The 21,240-nt window shown below is 40.3% G+C and overlaps 1 protein-coding gene across 1 annotated transcript in view; it reads left to right on the forward strand.

Moving 5' to 3' along the window:
- The first annotated feature begins 20,139 nt into the window (after window positions 1–20,139).
- DCTN4 (dynactin subunit 4) overlaps window positions 20,140–21,240 on the forward strand; it is a 33,297-nt gene continuing 32,196 nt past the window's right edge. The window contains exon 1 of the mRNA XM_046666579.1: window positions 20,140–20,400. Within this exon, the coding sequence (XP_046522535.1) occupies window positions 20,266–20,400 (135 nt within the window). The 5' untranslated portion in view covers window positions 20,140–20,265. The remainder of the gene's footprint in view (window positions 20,401–21,240) is intronic.

A 21,240-nucleotide genomic window follows, 5' to 3' on the forward strand; every position in this document is an offset into this window, starting at 1 on the left:
CTCAGCTGGGCTGATTTTTGCCAAGAGGGCTTTGGAAGGGAAGAATAAGCAATGCTGTGTTGGGGTAGTAGGAGCGGGGGAAATAGCCAATTTGAGCAACAAGCTTTTGTTACAGCAAATGCCAGGGAACAACTCACATTTCACTTCCTTGGTCCTCAATGACAAGTAATCCAAAGGAGAAAACGTTAAGAGCTCAAAGAAATAATACTTGCTGGGAGATCCCCTGAAAGTCGGGGGAATTTAGATAAAAGAAGTTGTATACTAATGACATTGGCTTCTATCAAAACACTGCCTAAAGGGGCCCCCACTAGTTGCAGTCCATCTCAGGTACCCTCTCTATGAATCACATCTATGCAAGAATTTTCTTCTTTCATATATTTTCTTTCATATGTTTTTCACCTGCACATATATTTACTTAGTTGTGGGAAATAATGTGGTTTATTGGATTGGAAATCAGGAAACCAAAATTCTGAGTCTGTCACTCAGTAGCTAAATGATTATCAATGCCTCAGTTTCCTCACTTGTCAAATAGTAAAATAAGACCTATTCCTCCTGAATGATCCTGAAATGATTATTATGAGTAAGGATTTCCTTCATGTATTCCTTTATTCAAAACTATTCATTGCAAGTTTCCTACATGTTCTAGGCACCAAAGAAGACAAATTCTCTTTCTTTAATTGTGTTTACATCTAGTGGGAAAATGTTCACAATAAATAAGTAAACAAATAAATAAGCAAGGTGATATCAGTTTTTGAAACCATGAAGAATATAAAACAAGATGAAATGCTAGAGCGATGGAGAGTGTTTTATCATGGAGATTGTAGTTAATTTGAATTTCCTAAATAGTTTATATCATCAATGATTATGTTACTCTGTAATATATCAGCTTAAACATAATTTCCAAGGTCTTTAATTAACTTAAGAATTTAGATTGATATTAAATCAAGTAAATTGGTGAATAATCTTTAGATGCCTGGATAATTTCTAAGGAAGATAGAATACAAAAACATTGGTCACCATAGTATGTACACACACACACACACACACACACAACCTTTGCTTCTTATTTTTAGGTTTGAGAGTGGATAAACCTTTGGGTTATATTAAGGTATATGATCGATTTTGCAGACTTTAAGAAACGTAAAACGGATGTGTGTGGCCATAGGAAGTTTTATAATGCTCGCTTAGCTGCTCTGCTAAATACTTCAGACCATACTCAGTTACTTGACTTTAAGAAACGTAAAACGGATGTGTGTGGCCATAGGAGGTTTTATAATGCTCGCTTAGCTGCTCTGCTAAATACTTCAGACCATACTCAGTTACTTGCCTGCAGTTATCTCTGTCAGGAAGTAGAAGGTAGTTGCATTGGTTAAAAGTTGTAATTTATAAGCTAAGAGAGTAGGAGATCTTAAAGGTTCTCACCACAGAAAAGAAATGGTAACTATGTGATGGGATGGAGGTGGTAGCTAATATTATGGTGGTAATCATTTTGCAATTTATAAATGTATCAAATCAACATGTTGTACACCTTAAACTTACACTATGTTATGTGTCAACTATATCCCAATAAAACTGGGGGGGAAGAAATGGGTAGGATTCCATTTTATTTAATATGATGAAAACTAGAAAAATAGTTTTGAGATACACAAAATAAGATATGAACAAATGTATGAACACATTTTTCTAGAAGAAAAATCTAAAGTTTGCGACAATGTCAATTCTCTTCAAATAAATGCATAAACTTAAGGAAAAAGTTGTAATTTACATGGGCCATTGAGCTATATTAAGAATTGAAGTAACAAAGAAGTATGGATGTGCATGTAAGATTATGAGTGTGGTTTTGTTTATCAAGGGGAAAAGAGAGCAACTTTGTCTTGAAGTAAAATAAATGACTAACTGTGCCAGAATGTGAAAGGATAGTAAAAGACAAAATTTGAATGTGTAAGTTGTAGAAGTTTGAGGAAAAGAAAACTTTGTTTTCCTTGCTTTATAATATTGACAAATAATAAGTGTAGAAAAAAGCAATGAAATATGTTAAAATTTTGACAAAATTGGGTCTGCTTTAATGGGCTTACTCCTAACACTTTTTAAAAAGGTCTTTGCTGCCAATTGTTATATTAATGCAAGAGTAGAATTTGGCTTTGTTATTCTCTATATTAAAATGACAAACTAGTCTTAGAATATTCAGTTGGTCCTTGACAAGAGATAGCAAAAGTTATTGTTAACTTCTGTGTAATCTGCCCAAAGAGCAGATATTATATAGCCAACAAGAATAATTTTCTGTGCTTTGTGCTGACTTTGTCATGACCTTGGTTGGTTCTTTAAAAAACAAACAACAGCAGAAGTTCCTCATTTCTTAAATAGCTTAAGTTCCTTATTATTACACCTACGATTACGTTTATTTAGTACTAGCGTATTATCACTCTGGTTAATGGGTAGCTAAGCTGCAACCATTCATGGTTCCTAGGCATCTGTGCGTCTGTCTTAAGCTAGTGATGATTCCTCTTTGAAAATTCTTTTTAATATTGCCTTCCAAGATCAGTTCCAGAGTTTATAAAAATGTAATTATTAATATGTTTTTACATGTCAACCATCTTCGGTACTTTCTAGATGGCTAAAATACCAAAGGCTTGTTCTCTCACCCTATAACCCTTAATGGGTCATTCACAAGCAGGATAGATAGTAGAACTAATTAGTAAGTTTGATATAGTCCATATTTCTTACTTGGCTTAATACTATGGTAGGCTTTGCATTATATATTAGGCCCACAAAATGGGATAAGCCGTCCAAACAAAAAAAAAGTTCTATCTTCCCTATGTTCATTTTTTAAAGTAGATTTGCCAATGTCCCCATGTCCACAATATATTCTAACACTTGAGAAAACACTGATAAAATCCATAACCCAATAGGATTTTACTCTCTTCTATTCTAATACAGTTGTCTACTGTTATAAATTAACAGAGCCTTCAGTCTAATCAACAAGTGGTTTTTGCTTTCTTTACATGCTTACCTGAAGACCTCTGCTATATACTAAAGTGTCTTCAACAGAGGACAGTCCCAGCAACTTGGTGGAAAAGATTGTGTGAGGTGCTCTTAACTGGAATAGATATAGGGCCAGGTTTCTCAGCATAAGCTGACATCGCAACCACAAGTAGGTAGCTGTAGACTGAACCATAGCACTGAGCCAGGATTGCTAGGACTCTTCAGTTCAGATGAAAACCACTTCATGGAAGTACACTGCTGATCCAAGATTTGTGAGTCAAGAATAAGTCACAGGAGCCTGATAAGTTGATAAGGGAATATAACTATGCTCGTTTTAGAATATTGTTGGATTTTTTTCAATGTTTTGTATTTGATGTGCCTATGAGGAAGTCCTCTTTTTTTTTTTTTTGGTTTTTTGCTTTCTTCTTGATCTATCGCTAACCCTCAATTTAGCAAGCTATGCTTATACAAACAAAAAGAAAATATTTCTTAATGATATCTTGTTCCCATTGACCCCTCAGGATTCAAGAGTGAATAATTTTACTGAGTCCCCAACAATGTAATTATTTGCAAAGAGTCCAAAATCTGCCCTCCTTTTAATGAGGATATAACTGATCAAATCTATTATACAAACGAAGCCATCCAAAGAGTTTTACATTTGAGAAAAAACTTCATTTAATCGACTACGATCATGTAATCATTCAGGAATAAGAGTTGTACTTCCTGTCTGGAAGCAAAGCTACAAAACCCTTCCAGGAGACTGGCCTGCTAAACCGATTCTGCGGCTTACAGGCTCTCAGCATTATGCTAGTAAGATAGTAAGGAAGTTCACATGCTGGCAGATTAGCAAACTTAGCAAATGTTGGGGATCTTGAGAAAAGACAACATCACTTACTTTCAGGGACTGCAAAGCAAAGCCGACAGAGATTAATTTCTTGGCTTTGGTTCTGGTACCGGAATAGTTGAACAAAGAAGAGCAATTTTAGAACATCGATTATTAAATAATTAAAATGGTGACACTAGAAAATATTCACTTGATGCAGAAGAAAGCAGCAAAGGAGGAATAAAAGGACAAAAGTATATATGAGATATAAAAAACAAAAAATGAAATGGCAGGTGTAGATCCAACTACATTAATAATAACATTAAGTGTGAATGGATGAATCAGTCCAATAAAAAGGCAGAGATTTTCATACTGGATAAAATAAAAAATAGGATCCAACTATATGCTATTAACAAGAGGCATACTTTAGATTCAGAGACACAAATAGATTGAAAGCAAAAGGATGGAAAAAGACATATGATGGGAACAGCAAATGTAAGAAAGCTGGAGTGGCTATATTAATAACAGAAAAAAAGTAAATTTTAAAAAAATGTTACTAGACATAAAGAGGTATATTTTATAATGATAAAAAGGTCAATCCATCAGGAAATTATAAACGTTATATGCACCTAACACAGGGCCACAAAAATACATAAAGCCAAGGCTGATAGAATTGAGGGGAGAAATAGAGAATATAACAATAATTGTCAGAGACTCTAATACCTTACTTTCAATATTGGATAGAAGAACTAGGCAGAAGATCAACAAAGAAATAGAAGAATTGAACGATACTATACACAGCTAAACCTAACATCTATAGAACATGCTACCCAACAATAGAAGAATATACTTCTCATGTGCACATAGAATATCATCCAGGATAGAGGTGTCAAGCCACAAAATGTGTCTCAACAAATTTAAGTGGACTGAAATTTTACCAGGTATGTTCTCCAATCATGATGGTGTGAGATTGGAAATCAATAACTAAAAGAAATTTGTGATATTAACAAACATGTGGAAATTAAACAATATACTACTAAATAACTAGTGTATCAAAGAAGAAATTATACACAAAAAAATCAGAAAATACTTAAGATGAATGAAAATGAAGATATAACATACAAAAGCCTATGGGATGCAACTAAAGCAGTGCATAGAGGAAAATGTGTGGGTATAAACGCCCACATTAAAAAAGAAGAAAGATCTCACATCAACAACCTAACCTACCGCCTAAGACACTGGACAAAGAAGAGCAAACTAAACCAAAAGCAAGTAAAAGGAAGGAAATGATAAAGATGAGAATAGATATTAATGAAGAGAATAGAAAAATAATTAAGAAAATCAATAAAGCCAAAAGTTAGTTCTTTGAAAAGAGCAACAAAATAGACAAACTTTTAGCTAAACTGACCAACAACAAAAAAAAAACACCAAAGACTCAAGTGACTAAAATCAGGAGTAGCAGAGGGGACATTACTACTGATCTTTCAGAAATCAAAAGAATTACAATGAAATTCTATGAACAACTCTGTGCCAACAAGTTCAATAACTTAGATGAAATGGACAAATGCCCAGAAAGACACAAACTACCAAAACTGACTCAAGAAGAAATAGAAAATCTGAACAGACCCATAACAAGTAAAGAGATTGAATTGGGAAAACAAACAAAACAAAACAAAAAACTCCAAAAAAGAAAAGTCCAGGACCAGATGGCTTCGTTGATGAATTCTACTAAATATTTAAAGAAGAATTAATACCAATTCTTCACAAATTCTTCCAAAGAACAGAAGGAGTGAACGCTTCTCAACTCATTCTATGAGGCCAATATTATCCTGATGTCAAAACAAGACAAAGATATCACAAGAGAACTACAGACCAACATCTCTTATGAATAGAGTCACAAAAAGCCCTCAGCAAAATACTAACAAATTGAATCCAGAAATATATTAAAAAGATTATACACCATGACCCAATGCGATTTATCCCAGGAATGCAAGGTTAGTTTAACATCCAAAGATCAATTAATGTAATACATCACATCAATAGAATAAAGGACAAAAATCTCATGATCATCCCACTAGTCACAGATTCAATGCAATTTTAATCAAAACCCCAACTACCTTTTCTGCAGAAATGGACAAGCTTATAAATTAAATTCATATGAAAATGCAAGGGACTCCAAGTAGCCAAAACAATCTTAAAAAAGACGAACAAAGTCAGAAGATTCCCACTTTCCAATTTCAAAACTTCCTACAAAGCTACAGTAATCAAAACAGTGTAGTACTGGAATAATGACAGGTATATAGATTAATGGAATAGAATTGAGAAATAAACCATCACTTTTCTGGTCAATTGATTTTCAACAAGGGTGCCAAAACAATTAAGTAGGAAAGGAACAGTTTCTTCAACAAATGGTCCTGGGACAGCTGGATATCTAAATGCAAAAGAATAAAGTTGGACTCCTACCTCACACTATAAATACAAAAATTAGCTCAAAACGGATCAAAGAACTAAACGAAAGAGTTAAACTGTAAAACTCTTAGAAGAAAACATAGGAGCAAATCTTCATGACCATACAAGGGAATATTACTCAGATATTTTTAAAAACTGAAGTACTGTGGAAGAAGGCAGCCACAAAAGACCACATATTATATGATTCCATTTATGTGAAATATCTAAAACAGGCAAATCAATAAAGATAGAAACAAGATTTGTGGTTTCCTAGGGCTGGGGGTAGTGAGGAGAATGTGGGGTGATGTGTAAAGAGTGTGGGATTTCATTCTGGCGTGATGAAAATCTTCTCAAATGGATGGTGATGATAGTTGCACAACTCTGTGAACACATTAAGAGCCAATGAAATGAATACATCAAATGAATGAATCGCATGACATGTGAATTATATCTCAATCAAGTTGATGATATCTTTGGAATGATCATGGGTATTAAAAATTCAATCCTAGTTCCTTGTGAAATCTCCAACAGAAGTTAATTCTCTGGCTGTAGTAGTTGATGAGCACCATATGCTCTAGATCTGCTGACAATACAACAATGGGGCTTCTACGCAAATGAGTCAGGCCAAATAACTCCAAAAGATTATGAAGTCAGCCATTTTTGTGATCATCAATAATTTTTGAAGTTTACAATCATAGACGAGGACTGATAGGAAAAATTATCCAGAACTTGGAAATAAACCCAAAGGATGACTAGATGTCTTGTCAATGTCATACAAGAGCATGGCCTAAGAAGCCTGTCTGACTCTCTAGGATATGTACCTTCGTTTGATTTACTAGGGTCCAGACATTTTACAACTCTGTAAAGTTAGATGCTAACTTATAAAAAGTTTCATAAGGTACAAAAAAAATTTGTTTTGTTTTGGTTTGTTTTGTCCAATAGAGATGTAAATGAGTTCCATCTGATGGAAAAGATAACCCCAAAAGTTGTGTTTTTATTGCCCTATAGGGCATTAACCAATTTTGCATCTAACTTATCAATCTTATTTCAGCATTCTTTGTCATCCTACTGGTTCCTTCATTAAAAAATCTAAATAAAACTTTGATATATGCTCGCCATATGTATGTATACAAATTATATTTTTAACATTTGCAAAACTATACTTTGATCAACTGTTGGGAGAGAACACAGTGTTGGAAAACAGATCCCAGGTTTCTTAAACTCATGCCATTCATCCCACGTGCCAAAAAATCTCCAAGGAAAAGAAGGTGCATGATAATGTGGCTCAGAATTTTTAAAAATTGAGTTTGAATCCTGGTTCTGGCATTTACTAACTCTGTGACCTTGGGCAAAGTATTTAATGTCTATGAGCCTCAAGTTTCCCTTCTACAAAATGTGAATGCTCCTGTCTACCTCAAGAGGTTTTAGTGAAGATGAAATAGGATCAAGTGAAATCATGAATGTGAGAGAGTTTCTGACTGGTAAACACTGCTCATTTGTATATATAGTATATAGAAATTATATACTCATCTATAGCTATAGGCCTGAAGTAGACGGTGGGGTTTTTTTTCATTTTCTTTTTTGGTGAGGAAGATTGGCCCTGAGCTAATATCTGTTGCCAATCTTCCTCTTTCTGCTTGAGGAAGATTATCACTGAGCTAACATCTGTGTCAGTCTTCCTCTGTTTTGTGTGGGGGACGCCACACACAGCAGAGCCTGATGAGCAGTGTGCAGGTCCACACCCAGGATCCGAACCTGCGAACCCTGGGCCGCCGCAACAGAGCACGCAAACTTAACCATCACTACATCGCCTGACCAGCCCCTGAAGTAGATGTTTTTATTGCCCTATAGAGTGTTAACCACTTTCCCATCTAATTTGTCAGTCTTATTTCAGTATTCTTTGTCATCCTACTGATTGACTGATGCTATTTACAATTCTTCCCTCACTGAATTTTCACTAAATGGAGAGACTGTATGTCCAAAATTAAAGATCTTCCAATCCAAATCCCTACTTTTACAGATGGAGAAGGTAAACTGAGGCTCAGGGGTGTTGAGTGACTTCGCAAGGTCAGCAGCTGGTAAATGTCAAAGCCAATTATGAACCCAAGACTGTCTGACTACAGAGCCAAATTCTATGTCACCCTAAATTCTACGCACTAATGCTTTGGGGCAGGGTCTGACTTTATCAAGGCCCTAAGTTCAGAACTCTGGTTACAATATTTTCCTTTCTATCAGCAGCACTTGGGGCAGAACATATGCTCCACTTGTGGAATGAATGAATGATAGGACGCTGAGAGGAAGATGAGAGGTCAATAAAGACTTTTCTTTCCAATTCTGAGGTTGTGCCTAAAGGCAAAGTTGTATGCTTGAAAACATAGCATAAGTCAGGGATCTCCAAAGAAATGGAACCAACTGTGTGTGTGTGTGTGTGTGTGTGTGTGTGTGTGTGTGTGTGTGTAAACAGACACTGAGAGACAGAGAGAGAAAAAGACTGATTTTAAGGAATCAGCTCACATGATTTTGGAGGCTGACAACTTCAAAATCCGCAGGGGAGACCAGCAAGCTGGAGACCCAGGGAAGAGCTGATGTTGCAGCTTAGGTCCGAGGCACTGTCTGTGGCAGAATTCCTCTCCTCGGAGGTGGACAGTCTTTATCTCAGGGTCTTCAACTGCCTGGAGGAGGCCCACTCACCTTATGGAGGCTGATCTGCTTTACTCAAAGTCTACTTATTAAAAAGTCAACCTCCCCGAAAAAATACCTTCCCAGCAACACCAAGATGTGTTTAACCAAGTATTAGGGTACTGTGGCCCAGCCAAGTTGACACATAAAATTGTGTGACACATAAAAATCACATCTGTGTTCCCTTCCGGCCACCACAGTCTGAAGGAAACATTAACTAGGTAACTGTGTGTATAAAATTCCTCTCAGTTTCTAAAACAGACCCCAGAAAAGACCAAATTACAAGAAATCAGGATGTTTGATCTAGAGATGTGGGTACTCATGGGGGCTGTGGGAATTCTGAGAAAACCTCTAAGAAAGAATTTTTTAAGAGAACTGCCTGGAAATGGAACAGTACGAGCTTTCTTGGGATGTCATGAGCTTCCTAACACTGGAGGTATGCAAGCAAAAACACGTTGCAGAAGGATTCTATTGGAATGGCGGAGGGTTGGAGGGACAGAGGAAAGTGGGTGCACCTGGGCACAAAGTAAAAGGCACTAAACCGGCACGAAGCAGTACTAAACCGTGGCTTTTTGTGCTGGCTCTATCTAGTTTGCCACGTGACCTTCGATGAGTCCCTCCCCCTCTCTAGGTCTTTTAGCTCCAAACCTGGAAAGAAGGTAACTGAATTAGATAGTCTCTGAAGTCACTTGTGCTTCCAAAATCCTTTCAAAGCCAAGGCTCAAGGATCTTAAGATCACTACAGTTTTGAGTTAAAAGCATATCCATGTAGGGTGATCCATCTTGTTCCACTGGCGGGCATGTCTGGCTCAGACACCAGCTCCCTCCTGACAGGTCCCTAAGCAGCTCAGTTCTTCCCAAGAAGTCAAGCACCATGCACAAGGACTCCTGAGTCCCCTGTGTCTTTCCATCTTTCCCTTCTTCCCCTGGACAAATTCCTACGGTCCTTTTTGCTCTACGGATCTCTGGGCACAGTGCCTTCTTACTCTTTGGGAAGCCCCACTTGCTTGCTAACTCTGAAAAGAAATACACTTTCAGTCTGAAAACTAGATGCAGGAATTTTTATTTTAATTACAACTTTTTTTATTATAGCTGAAAGCCCTCACTGAACTAATGATTAGGCAAGAAGGTAAAGTGATGGAATTTTCCAAACATGCGGAATGTGAGATAAAATAAGTTTCTGGGCAGACAGGAAGAAAGAAAAGGAAATGGAAGGCTCCATTTTATAGCTTTGAAGTGGAGTGACAGTCACATGGTCTCATTAGTGTGGTGATAATTATTTGAATCAATTCTCATGGCTATTCCAAAGTGCTCAATTATCATAGAGTCATGCAGCTGGAGACAGAAAAGAATGCCTATTACTGGCAGATATTTCAATCCAGTCCATCAGTAAAAATTTATTAATTTTTGAAGTAAATGCGGTCTCAGGAAAAAATCTATAATGAAATTCTTTGCCTTTATTTTTTTTAAAAAATGATTATTTACTTAAAAAACACTTCTTTAGCACTTACCACATAGCAAGGGTTTTACATGCATCATATCACTTGGTCCTTACAACAATTCTATGGTGAAAATGTTATTAACTCCCGTTTTGCACATGAGAACGCAGATCAGATGAAGTATTTTGCATTCTACCCTCCACCCAGGCATGCCAATGCCTGGCTCTGTCCTGGACCTAAAGGTCCCAACTCCTCTCAGGGGGCCCTCTTCACACAGCTCTCTCTGTCTCAAGGTTCCAATAAGTGCTCCCTCCCCTCACCCCTTAAGGCCTCTGGCCACAAACAGCACCCCACCTTTACTAGCCCTGGGTACTGCCATGTTCCGTATTCCGGGTGATTACCCTCCACCCCACTCACACTTTTGCAAATAGTTCCTTTTTTATTACACTTTTCTCAAATTCCATTTTAGCTCACCACCTGCTTCCTTTTGGTACCATGACTGATTTTAACAAGTTGATGACTTCTGGGTTCAGCCTCAGAGAAGACAGTTGATGCTAAGGATACATGGGGAGTGCACAGGGTGATGACAAGGATGGTGGAGGGGGCAGAGGTGGAAAGAGGTGAATGGTGCAACAAAGGTGGGGTGCAAACCCCACCGCGGGAAGGGAAGGTGGTTGTATGTTACCTATTGCTGTGTAACAAAGTATCTCAAAAGTTAGCAGCTTAAAACAAACATATGTTATCTCACAGTTTCTAAGGGTGGCAGTCCAGGAGCTGCTTAGCTAGGGGGTCCTAGCTCAGGGTCTCTCATGAGATTGCAGTCAGGCTGCCAGCTGGGTCTGCAGTCATCCCAGTCCTTGTCTGGAGCTGGGGAATCCACTTCCAAGCTCACCTACTAGTTATTGGCAGGCCTCAGTCCTCACTAGCTGTTAGCCAAGGCTTCAGTTCCCTGCCCCATGGGCCTCTCCATAGGGCTACTCACAAAAGTGGCAGCTGGCTTCTCCCAAACAAGTGATCCAAGATTTTAAGTGTGTGTGTGCATGTGCACGCGTGCCAGCAAGAGAACACAGAACACAGAAACCACAGACTTTTATAATCTAACGTCAGAAGTGTCACACCACCGCTTCTGTTGTATGCTATTGGTCACACAGACCAACCCTGGGACAATGGGAAAGGTGAGTACACAGGGTACAAATACCACTGAGGGCCAGTTTGGAGGCTGGCTTCCACAGGTGCTCAAGACTAATGAAACATCCCAACCACAGGTGCTGGGGAGTAACAGAACATTTCCTGTGAGGGCAGATTCTCAGACGATCAGACGAGACACTGACAGCTCAAAGCCTAAAAGAGCTTCCCAGAAATGAATTGTAAGAGGCAGCCAAAAGGCACAGGTGGGAGTGTGGGCAAGACTGGAAGTCCCAGTCACCCCAACATAATAAAACAAATCAACTTAGTGCTCATTAAGTGAGCTGGAGATCCAGGGCACTTCAGACAAACCACTTCCTCTCTCGGAACCTGTTTTCCCACTTGTAAATGACGGGGTGGGCTAAACTCCGTGGCCGAATAACAAATACTTACTCAGCAACTTACGATGTCCTGTGCTCTACCCACTTTAACTTTTATTAACTCATTTTACCTTCAAAGCAACGGGCACAGCTTGTTTGGAATAGCCCTTGGCACCACTCCAAATGGGCTGGGCCCTCCCACACCAGCTTCTCCTTCTCAGCTCGAGCTGGAGTGCTGAAAATCTGATTAATGTGTTTAGCAACCACCAGCTCTTTCTCTGGGCCTCTTGTGAAATATGTTTTCCGGTGTAGTAATCATCCTGCTTGGTGATTTGGAAAAGTAAACTAGAAACTCAACAAGTTAGCTTCATCTCCTTCTTCTGAACATGTAAGTTTTTGATCCTTTCTGTGATGTTTTTATTTTGACCTCACAAAGGAGAAACAGATAGCCTTGATAATTTCTGAGAAAATAAACTCCCAGTGGCTGAATTCGGCCAAACCATGAAATGGATTATCCCCTGGCCCAACAACAGCCTCCCTGATGCGTAACTCCAAGCCACCCTTCACACAGCAGTCTATATACACAACTGCCCAGCGTTGGGCATCAGGAAATCCCATAGGCTCTACCTTCAAAATATAGTTAGAATCCCTGATCCATGGCACTGCCACCTCTTGCCTGGATCACTGCAGCAATCTCCAGACTGACCCCTGTTTCTACTCCTATCTTTCTACAGTCCCATTCCCAGAATGATCCTTGTTAAATGTACTTTAAATCATGTCACTGCTCTGCATGAAATCCCGCAACAGCTCTCCACTTCTTTCAAAGCAAAATGCAACATCCTTAAGATGCCTTTCAAGATTCTACATGAGCTGCACCCCTTCTTCCCCCTTACCGTTGGGACTTCATCTCTTATACCTCTCCCCATGCTCATTCCATAACAGCCCCACTGCCTCCTTGCTCTTCCTCAGTTAGGCTTAGAAACTTTGCTCAGCTCTGCTTGGAGGCTCTTCCCCAAGATATCCACTTGCCCCACTCCCCATATCCTTTAAATCTTTGCTCAGTTCTGACCTCATGAAGCCCACCCTGGCCACCCTATTTAAAATTGTGGCCTGCCTCCCTTCCCTCGTTTCTTCCTCTACCTTCTAAAAGAAGGAACTGCTTGAAGATCAAAAAGAAAACAATTTTTAGTTACCAGCTTCCATCTGCCAACAAGTTCCAGATATTTGAAGATAGTACTCATCCATCCAACAAATACTTATTGAGTACCTGCTCTGGATCAGGCACTGAGTTAGGCAGAAATTCAATCTTCAGTTCTATTTTACTCAATTCAACAAGCAATACACTGGTGGTCTTCTAGAAGCAAGCCTCGGGGTTGGGTGGTGAATTGTGTAGAGGTGAAGGTCCAGCCAAGTGTAGTGAAAGAAATAAACTTGGAACCAAGACCTGCGTTCACACCCTAGCTTCACCTCTAACTTCCTCTGTGGCCTTGGGCAAGTCCCTTCCCTTCTCTGGGCTTCAGTTCTCCATCTTTAAAATAAGTGAGTGGACTAGTTACTCTCTGAGGTCACTTCTGGCTCTACTGTTCCATGATTTTACCCTGATTTTCCTGAGAGCTATGGTCTCTTGAGCCAGTTGCATTTCCCAGGGGTGAGTGGGCAAATGTGGGAGGAAGAGAGGAGTGGAATAGAGAGAGTGCGTGGCCATGAGCTGTCTCTTATGAGCCAGCACTTCAGGGGCCAGAGGTCTTCCTGAAGCACTGGCAGTAATTGGGTAACAGCTGCAGTGATTAACCCGAGGTCACCCTGTGCATCCTCCAGCAGAAAAAGGACGCCGAGCTCACGTCTCTGTATCCTCAGCAGACCACAGAGGAAGTGTTCCATGGTGCCACAGAATTGAGATAAGCTTCCCATTAGCCTACTAAGCACAGAGAAGGGAGAGTGAGGGGGACAAGCTTTAGTTAGGCATGAGGTGCACTTGGGAACTTCCCTTTGAAGCCATGGGGAGAGCATTCTAGAGATGTGAAACTCATGTCCTCAAAATGAGAATGACGCAATTCCAGCCAACTCCCAGGGCAAAATGGAATAGGTTATCCATGAGCATCCTGTTTTCCCTTGCATTTGCTTACTTTTCTTTTTAAGTATTGTTAGAAGAGCAACCGGTTTCTTACTCAGCTGTGGATATGAATTAACCGATGAGCAGTGAAGAGGAGAACTGCATTTTTGGAATTAGAAAACAGAATATTGTACCAGGAGTGAGGAAACCTGTGGGTATGTTCCTTTGACTCTCTGGATCTCATTTTATCTATCTGAAAAATACAGAAATTGAACAAAGATCTTTCTAGTAGGTAATAATTCTAAGTTACTCAGTCTACTACACCAGGAGGCTACAGCAGGTGTCAGCGAATTTCAGCCCACAGCTGCTGCCTGTTTTTGTAAAACCCGCAAGCACCACTGAAGCAGGTGGCACCGTGAGCCCCAGAAACCAAGCCAGGTGTCCTCATGCCTGGCTCTTTTTCTCTCCGCTCCCAGTGCCTGTCTCCCACGCCAGTGCCTGCACCTTGCTGCTGCCCAGGGCCCATGCTGGTCCCTACCTACACACTAGGGATTGTGCTACTGGCAACTGCCAGTCACTGAGCAGGGGAATTTCAGTCTGCACCAGCTGAGATGGCCAGGCTCTCCTGGGAGGAGAGTAGAGCCCCTGGGTCTGAGTCATTGGGGAAGAAAGTTAAACTGACCATAGCGGCAGCCTCGCTCTCCTCTCCCACTTTTCCTCACCCCCCTTGCCACTGGCCTTTCTCCTTTTTGGCTGAGAGAAGGTCTCCAACTTGAGGCAAAGTGTGCTCACCACACAGCAACTGGCAATCCAGAGGGATGGAACAGAAGTTTTCTCTCTTTACAGCTACCTAATATCCTTGATTTTGCTTCTTGGCCTGCAAAGCCTAAAATATTTTCTATCTGGCCCTTTACAGAAAAAGTTTGCCAACTCATGGGCTATAGCATAATCGGTAAGATAGTAGTGTATGGAGTTAGATGACCTGGGTTCATCCACTTCCTATTGGTCTGACCTTGGGCAAATACCTAACCTCTCTGAGCCTGTTTCCTCATCTATAAAATTGGGTTAATAGTTATAGGACCTGCCTCATAGGGTATGTCTGTAAAGTAACTTGTGAATAATACCTATCAGGTAATGTTAGCCAATTTAGCAATCTGAGATGTAAGAAATATTCCCAGATGTAAAAGGCATCAAACAAAATTTATTGAATACCTATTCTGGGTCAGGCCCTTTGCCAGGCTATGGTCTGGAAGGGAAGACAGATTTGTTAAGAAATGAAGACAATGCAGTATGCAAGTTGCTCTACCAGGACACAGTTGTGGGACAAAGGCAAGCATGGTCAATTTCCTCTTTGTTGGAACAGACAAGGCTTCACAGAGGAAGTTAACCTTGAGCTGGCAAGCAGATAAAGGTTATTTCTCTCCGAGGGAACTGCATGTACAGGGGCAAGAAGGCATAAGAGGACACTGCACATTCTTCCTGGTAGATCAGCAAGAGTTAGATAGGCCTGGAAAGCAAGTGAGATGTGTCTGGGAGATGAGACTGAAGAGGTAAGCAGGCGCCAGATCCTGGAGGGTCTTATACATTATCCCAAGAGTTTGTAGGTGATGGAGAGCTGCTGAAAGAAGCTGAACAACAACAAACATGGATCGAGATCAACATATGGCTTTTAGAAATGTCACTCTGGCTCAGCATAGAGAGTAAATTGAGTGGCAGTCAGGAGGCTGCAGTAAGTCCAGAAGAAAAACGGTAGATCTCTGAATTAAGGCAGTGGTTGTGAGAATGAATGAAGACAGGCAGGTGTTAGAGCTATCCAGGAGGTAGAATCGAAAGGAAAGAGCCACTCGAAGTCCCCAGGTTTTCGGCTAGGGCAGCTGAGTGAGGGTAAGGGTACAGCTACAATAAGAGAGGCAGGTATACAGGAAAAGAGAAGAAACTCTGTAAAAAACAATTCAAAGCAGAGTCCATGGACAGGTTTCCCAGGATGAAGGCATACCCGCAGCCCTCTGCCATGCTCACACTTGGGAAATAGCTTTAGGTAGCACTGCCAACATATTTCCAGAGAGGCCAGGATGGGTGTTAATGAAACACTGGCTTTTCTTTTTCTTCCTCTGTTCCCTTACTATGACTTTTAGATGAGTCTGCAGATGCAATGCGTGAAAACCTGTGATTAATGCAGTTTTCAAGCAGAAAACCAAAATGAGGAGGTCAGCCTTCCTCATGGTCAGCTATGGTCAAAGTAATTCTCCAGGACTCCTAAGCTATAGAGGACTCTGAGCCTCTGATGTGGGAGCCCAAATCCAAGCCCTCTCCACAAGATCTCATTTGACAAAAGTCTGACTAAGTCCAATATTTTTAGTTGTTATTGTGAATTTACTCTGAAGGATTCTTTCACAGCCATGATGACTTTTTATTTTTACTAAGGCAGCGATTATTCTTCCCATTCTATGTGTTACGAAACAAGACTCAGAGGTAAAAACGGCTTTTTCAAGATCACATGGCTAGAAAGTGCAAAACTATTAACCTAGATTTGATAATATTCCATGTTGAATAAATAATAGGGAAATGGAAATCTCATACACTCATGGTGAGAATGTAAATTGGGTTGGATTTTTTCACAAGAGTTTATTGCCAAGAATTGTTAAATGTGGTTACCAGTTGATGTGGTAGCTCAACCTTTGGGTCTCTCTTTTAGCCTCAGCTCCCCCTGGAAAGCAGAGTCTAAAGTGAGAGATTGCAGGCAGGGAGGCGGGAAGAGTCAAACAGTTGGAAGGAAAGTCAATACAAGGGTACCTGAACAAGCTGGTCACCATTGTATGCAACCAGGGCTGGATCCTGCTGGAACCCTCTAAAGACCCAAGGAGAACATCTGGGAGAAGGAAGAAGGGGACATTTATTCACAAGTTTTCACCCCACATTGGTCAAAGATTGTCCCACAGAATGTTAACTCTTTCACATTTCCAGGTTTGCCAAATGGATTCCCAAAGGTAGCCCAAGAATGTATTCGTTTATTAATCATATAGTTAAAAGTACAAATATCTGGGGAGTAATTAGACAAGAAAAATAAATAAAAGGCATCCAAATCAGAAGGGAAGAAGTAAAATCATCTCTGTTTGCAGACGACATTATCATATAGGTAGAAAACTCCGAAGATTCAACAGAAAAATCTGTTGGAACTAATAAACAAATTCAGTAAAGTTATTAGATGCAAAATTGACATACAAAAATCAGTGGTGTTTCTATATACTAATAATGAGCTATTTGAAAAGAAAGTTAAGAAAACAATCCCATTTATAATAGAAAAAAATAAATTAAACACTTAAGAATAAACTTAACCAAAGAGGTGTAAGACTTGTGCACTGAAAATTATAAAACATTGATGAAGAACATTAAGAAGACATAGATAAATAGAAAGACATCCTGTGTTCATAGATTGGAAGAATTAATATTGTTAAAACGTCTATACTACCCAAAGTGATCTACAGATTCAATGCAATCCCTATCAAAATCCCAATGGCATTCTTTACAGAAATAGAAAAAAAAAATCCTAAAATTCATATGGAACCACAAAAAACTCTGAATATCCAAAGCAATATTGAGCAAAAAGAACAAAGCTGGAGGCATCACACTTCCAGATTGCAAAATATTTTACAAGCTACCGTAATCAAAACAGGCATAAAAACAGTCACGTTGACCAACGGCACAGAATAGAGAGGAGAGCCAGAAAATAAATCCACACATCAACAGTTAACTGGTCTTGGACAAGGGAGCCAAGAACACACAAAGGAGAAAGGGGAGTGTCTTCAATAAATGAAGTTGGGAAAATTGGATATCCACATGCAAAAGAATGAAACTGGATCCTTGTCTCACACTATATAAAAATATCAACTCAAAATAGCTTGAAGATTTAAATGAAAGACCTGAAAACATAAAACTATAGGAAGTAAATATAGGGAAAAAGCTTTTTGACATTGGTCTGGACAATGATTTCTTGGATATGACCCTAAAAGCAGAGGCAACAAAAGCAAAGAATAGACAAATGCGGTTATATCAAACTAAAAATCTTCTGCACAGCAAAGGAAACAATCAACAGAATGAAAAGGCAACCTACAGAATGGGAGAAAATATTTGTAAATCCTATACTTGATAAGCAGTTAATATCCAAAACATATAAGGAACTCTTATAACTCAATGGCAAAATAAATAATCCAATTAAAAAATGAACAAAGGACCTGAATAGATATTTCTGAAGAGAAAACATACAAACAGCCACCAGATATATGAAAAGGTGCTTAACTTCAGTAATCATCAGGGAAATGCAAATCAAAACCACAAGGAGATATCATTTCACACCTGTTAGAACAGCTATCATCAGCAAGACCAACGATAACAAGTGTTGGCAAGGATGTGGAGAAAAGGGAATCCCGCTATACTGTTGGTGGGAATATAAACTGGTACAACCACTATGGAAAACAGTATGGAGGTTCCTCAAAAAATTAAAAACAGATCTTACGAACAAGCAATCCCACTTCTGGGTATATACCCAAAGGAAATGGAATCAGAAGCTTGAGGAAACATCTGCACTCCCATGATCATTTCAGCATTATTCACAAAAGCCAAGATATGGAAACAACCTAAATGTAGATAGATGAATAAAGAAAATGTGATACATATATATATATATACGTACACACACACACACAATTAAATATTATTCAGCCTTAAAAAAGAAGGAAATCCTGCCATTTGCAGCAACATGGATGAAGCTAGAGGACATTATGCTAAGTGAAATAAGCCAGACCCCAAAAGACAAATACTGCATAATCTCACTTATAAATGGAATCTAAAATAGTCAAACCCGTAGAAGCAGACAGAATAGTGGTCACCAAGGACTGGGGGGAGAAGGAAATGAAGAAATGTTGGTCAAGTGGTACAAAGTTCCAGTTATGCAAGTTCTGGAGATCTTAAGTACAACAATGTGACTATAGTTAACAATACTGTATTACATATTTGAAATTTGCTAAAAAGGTATCTCAAGTGTTGTCACCAGGAAAAAAAAAGAAAGAAAATGGTAACTATGTGAGGGGATGGATATGTTAATCAGCTTGATTGTGTTGCTTATTTCACAATGTTTATCAAATCATCAAGGTGTACACCTTAAATATATACAAATTTTCATTGTGAATTATACCTCAATAAAGCTGGAAAAAAGAAAGTAAAAAAACATGCTGGCGGCAGTATGCATAGCGGTAACGCACGCAAGCTGTGGAGTCAGACAGAACAGGGTTCTGCTGCTATTAGGAAACCGACAAACCGTTCTAATGCTCTAATCCTCAATTTCCTGCACTGTAAAATAGAGATAATAATAGTACCAGCCTTTTGGAGTTTTTGCGAAAATTAAATGTGACAATGTATGCAAAGTTTTGATCCAGTGTCCCGCACTCAAAAAGTGCTCAATAAATGTCAGCTAATATTACTTTTTAGTTTCATTTCTTTTGAATCACCAACTCCAATGTCAGACAGGTAATAACACAACACTAGAACAAAGAGAAAAGCACAGAACTAGTGGCCAGTAACATGGGCTCCAGTTTCTGCTGGGCTAGTTCTAAGTGGTCATTTTACACATCTAAGGCTGAGTTTATGCACTAGAAAAATATAAAGGACACCTAACAACATTGTGCAATCATTGATTTCATTCCTTCCTTAATACTTATTGAACGCCCACAATAGAGACTTAGTCCTAGTGCTAAGTACTGGAAACCTGGAAATGAATGAGATATGGCCTCCTCCGTGGAGGGGCTTACAGTCTAAGAAATTTCAAACGATATAATGTCTGTGAAAGTTTCCTAGAGGTCAGTGGCAAGACTGTCAGAAGAGAGTCTGGTGTTAACTCTTAGCTTTCCAGTTCCCTCGGAACTCTGTCCCTGAGACCCTCCCTCTGCCTCCTGGATGTCTGCCTGGAAAGTGAGGGCGGAGAAGCAGCTTAAATAAATCAAAAGAGCAGCCTCCATTTCCGGAAGAAACCAAGAAAAGGCGAGCACTGAGCCTGTCTGGATTTGATCTGCGATTCCGTACTTAACGATAGAAAACCCTCAGCTCCACCCAGGCGGCTGACGCTCGCTAAAAGGCTGGGGGGGCGGGCCCAGGGTTGGGGAAGAAACAGTGGATCCCAGCTGCGCACGCGCACTTTGACTCGCCCGGCGCAGACCCCCGCACCGGGGTCGGAAATCTTACGCCAAAGTGTACGTTGAAAGACGTAGGGAAGGCGGAGAGGAAAACGCAGGCTCTCGGGTCACGTGATGCGACGGGAGCGTCGTTGGCTCCTCCCCCTCCAAGATGGCGTCTTTGCTGCAATCGGAGCGGGTTCTCTACCTAGTCCAGGGAGAAAAGAAGGTTCGGGCCCCGCTCTCGCAGCTTTACTTCTGCCGCTATTGTAGCGAGCTGCGGTCGCTGGAATGTGTGTCTCACGAGGTAACGCCGTCGTCCCATGAACAATGTGTGTGTTGGGGGGAGGGGGGAGGGGTTCTTCCCAGTCACCGCGACAGGCGAGGAAGTTCCGCCGGTTGGAGGCGGTAGTCGTTTTTCTAGTTTCCTGATTGGCTGTGTATTCCGTCACTCAGATTTGCCTGCGATTTAATTTGCTTATAATTTGTTTCTTGGAAAGGAGGAGCGGCCTTGGGTGGGGCTGAGGGGGAAATCTTCTGGTTCTAGAGCGCCCTCTGATTGGACAGACTTGACTTTGGGGACGTTGGCCGTCTGTCTCCTGGGGGGTTTGGGAATTGGGTGGGTTGGGGAGAAAAAGGTGTAGGGGTGCTTAGGTCAGGGTCCTTAAGGGGCGAGATACTGTCTTTGCAGGATTGATGGGGGGAAGGGAGTGCAGGCATTCTCATTCATGCCCCTCCCATCGTGGAAGTTCGGCCCCTACTTTGGCCAGAAACGGGGCCCTCGTCAGAATGCCTTGCTGTTCCTGGCTCGGGCAAAGGCCTGTAGCAGGGAAGAACTTAGGATGGGTTGGGCTGAGTGAAAAGCGCTTGGAATAGGGTCTGTCATGTAAGAGGTTCGAAGTGTTATATTCATGGCGCTTCTGCTTGAGGGTGCGGTGCTGTCCTTCACAGTCACAAGTGGGCATTCAAACGTGAAAGACCCCACCCCGTAAAAAAATCACCAAATAGCAAAACCCCAGAACTTCTGCAGCCCTTGACACGTCTTGTTCCTTCAGTAACCTTTGGGGATTAGAAGATGAGTAAGTCAAATCTGCTGTTGAGTAACTTAGTCTAGTGAAAAAAAAGCTGATTGTAATGTTAGGCTTAT

This window comes from Equus quagga, chromosome 7 (genome assembly GCF_021613505.1).
Source record: "Equus quagga isolate Etosha38 chromosome 7, UCLA_HA_Equagga_1.0, whole genome shotgun sequence".
Lineage (NCBI taxonomy): Eukaryota > Metazoa > Chordata > Mammalia > Perissodactyla > Equidae > Equus > Equus quagga.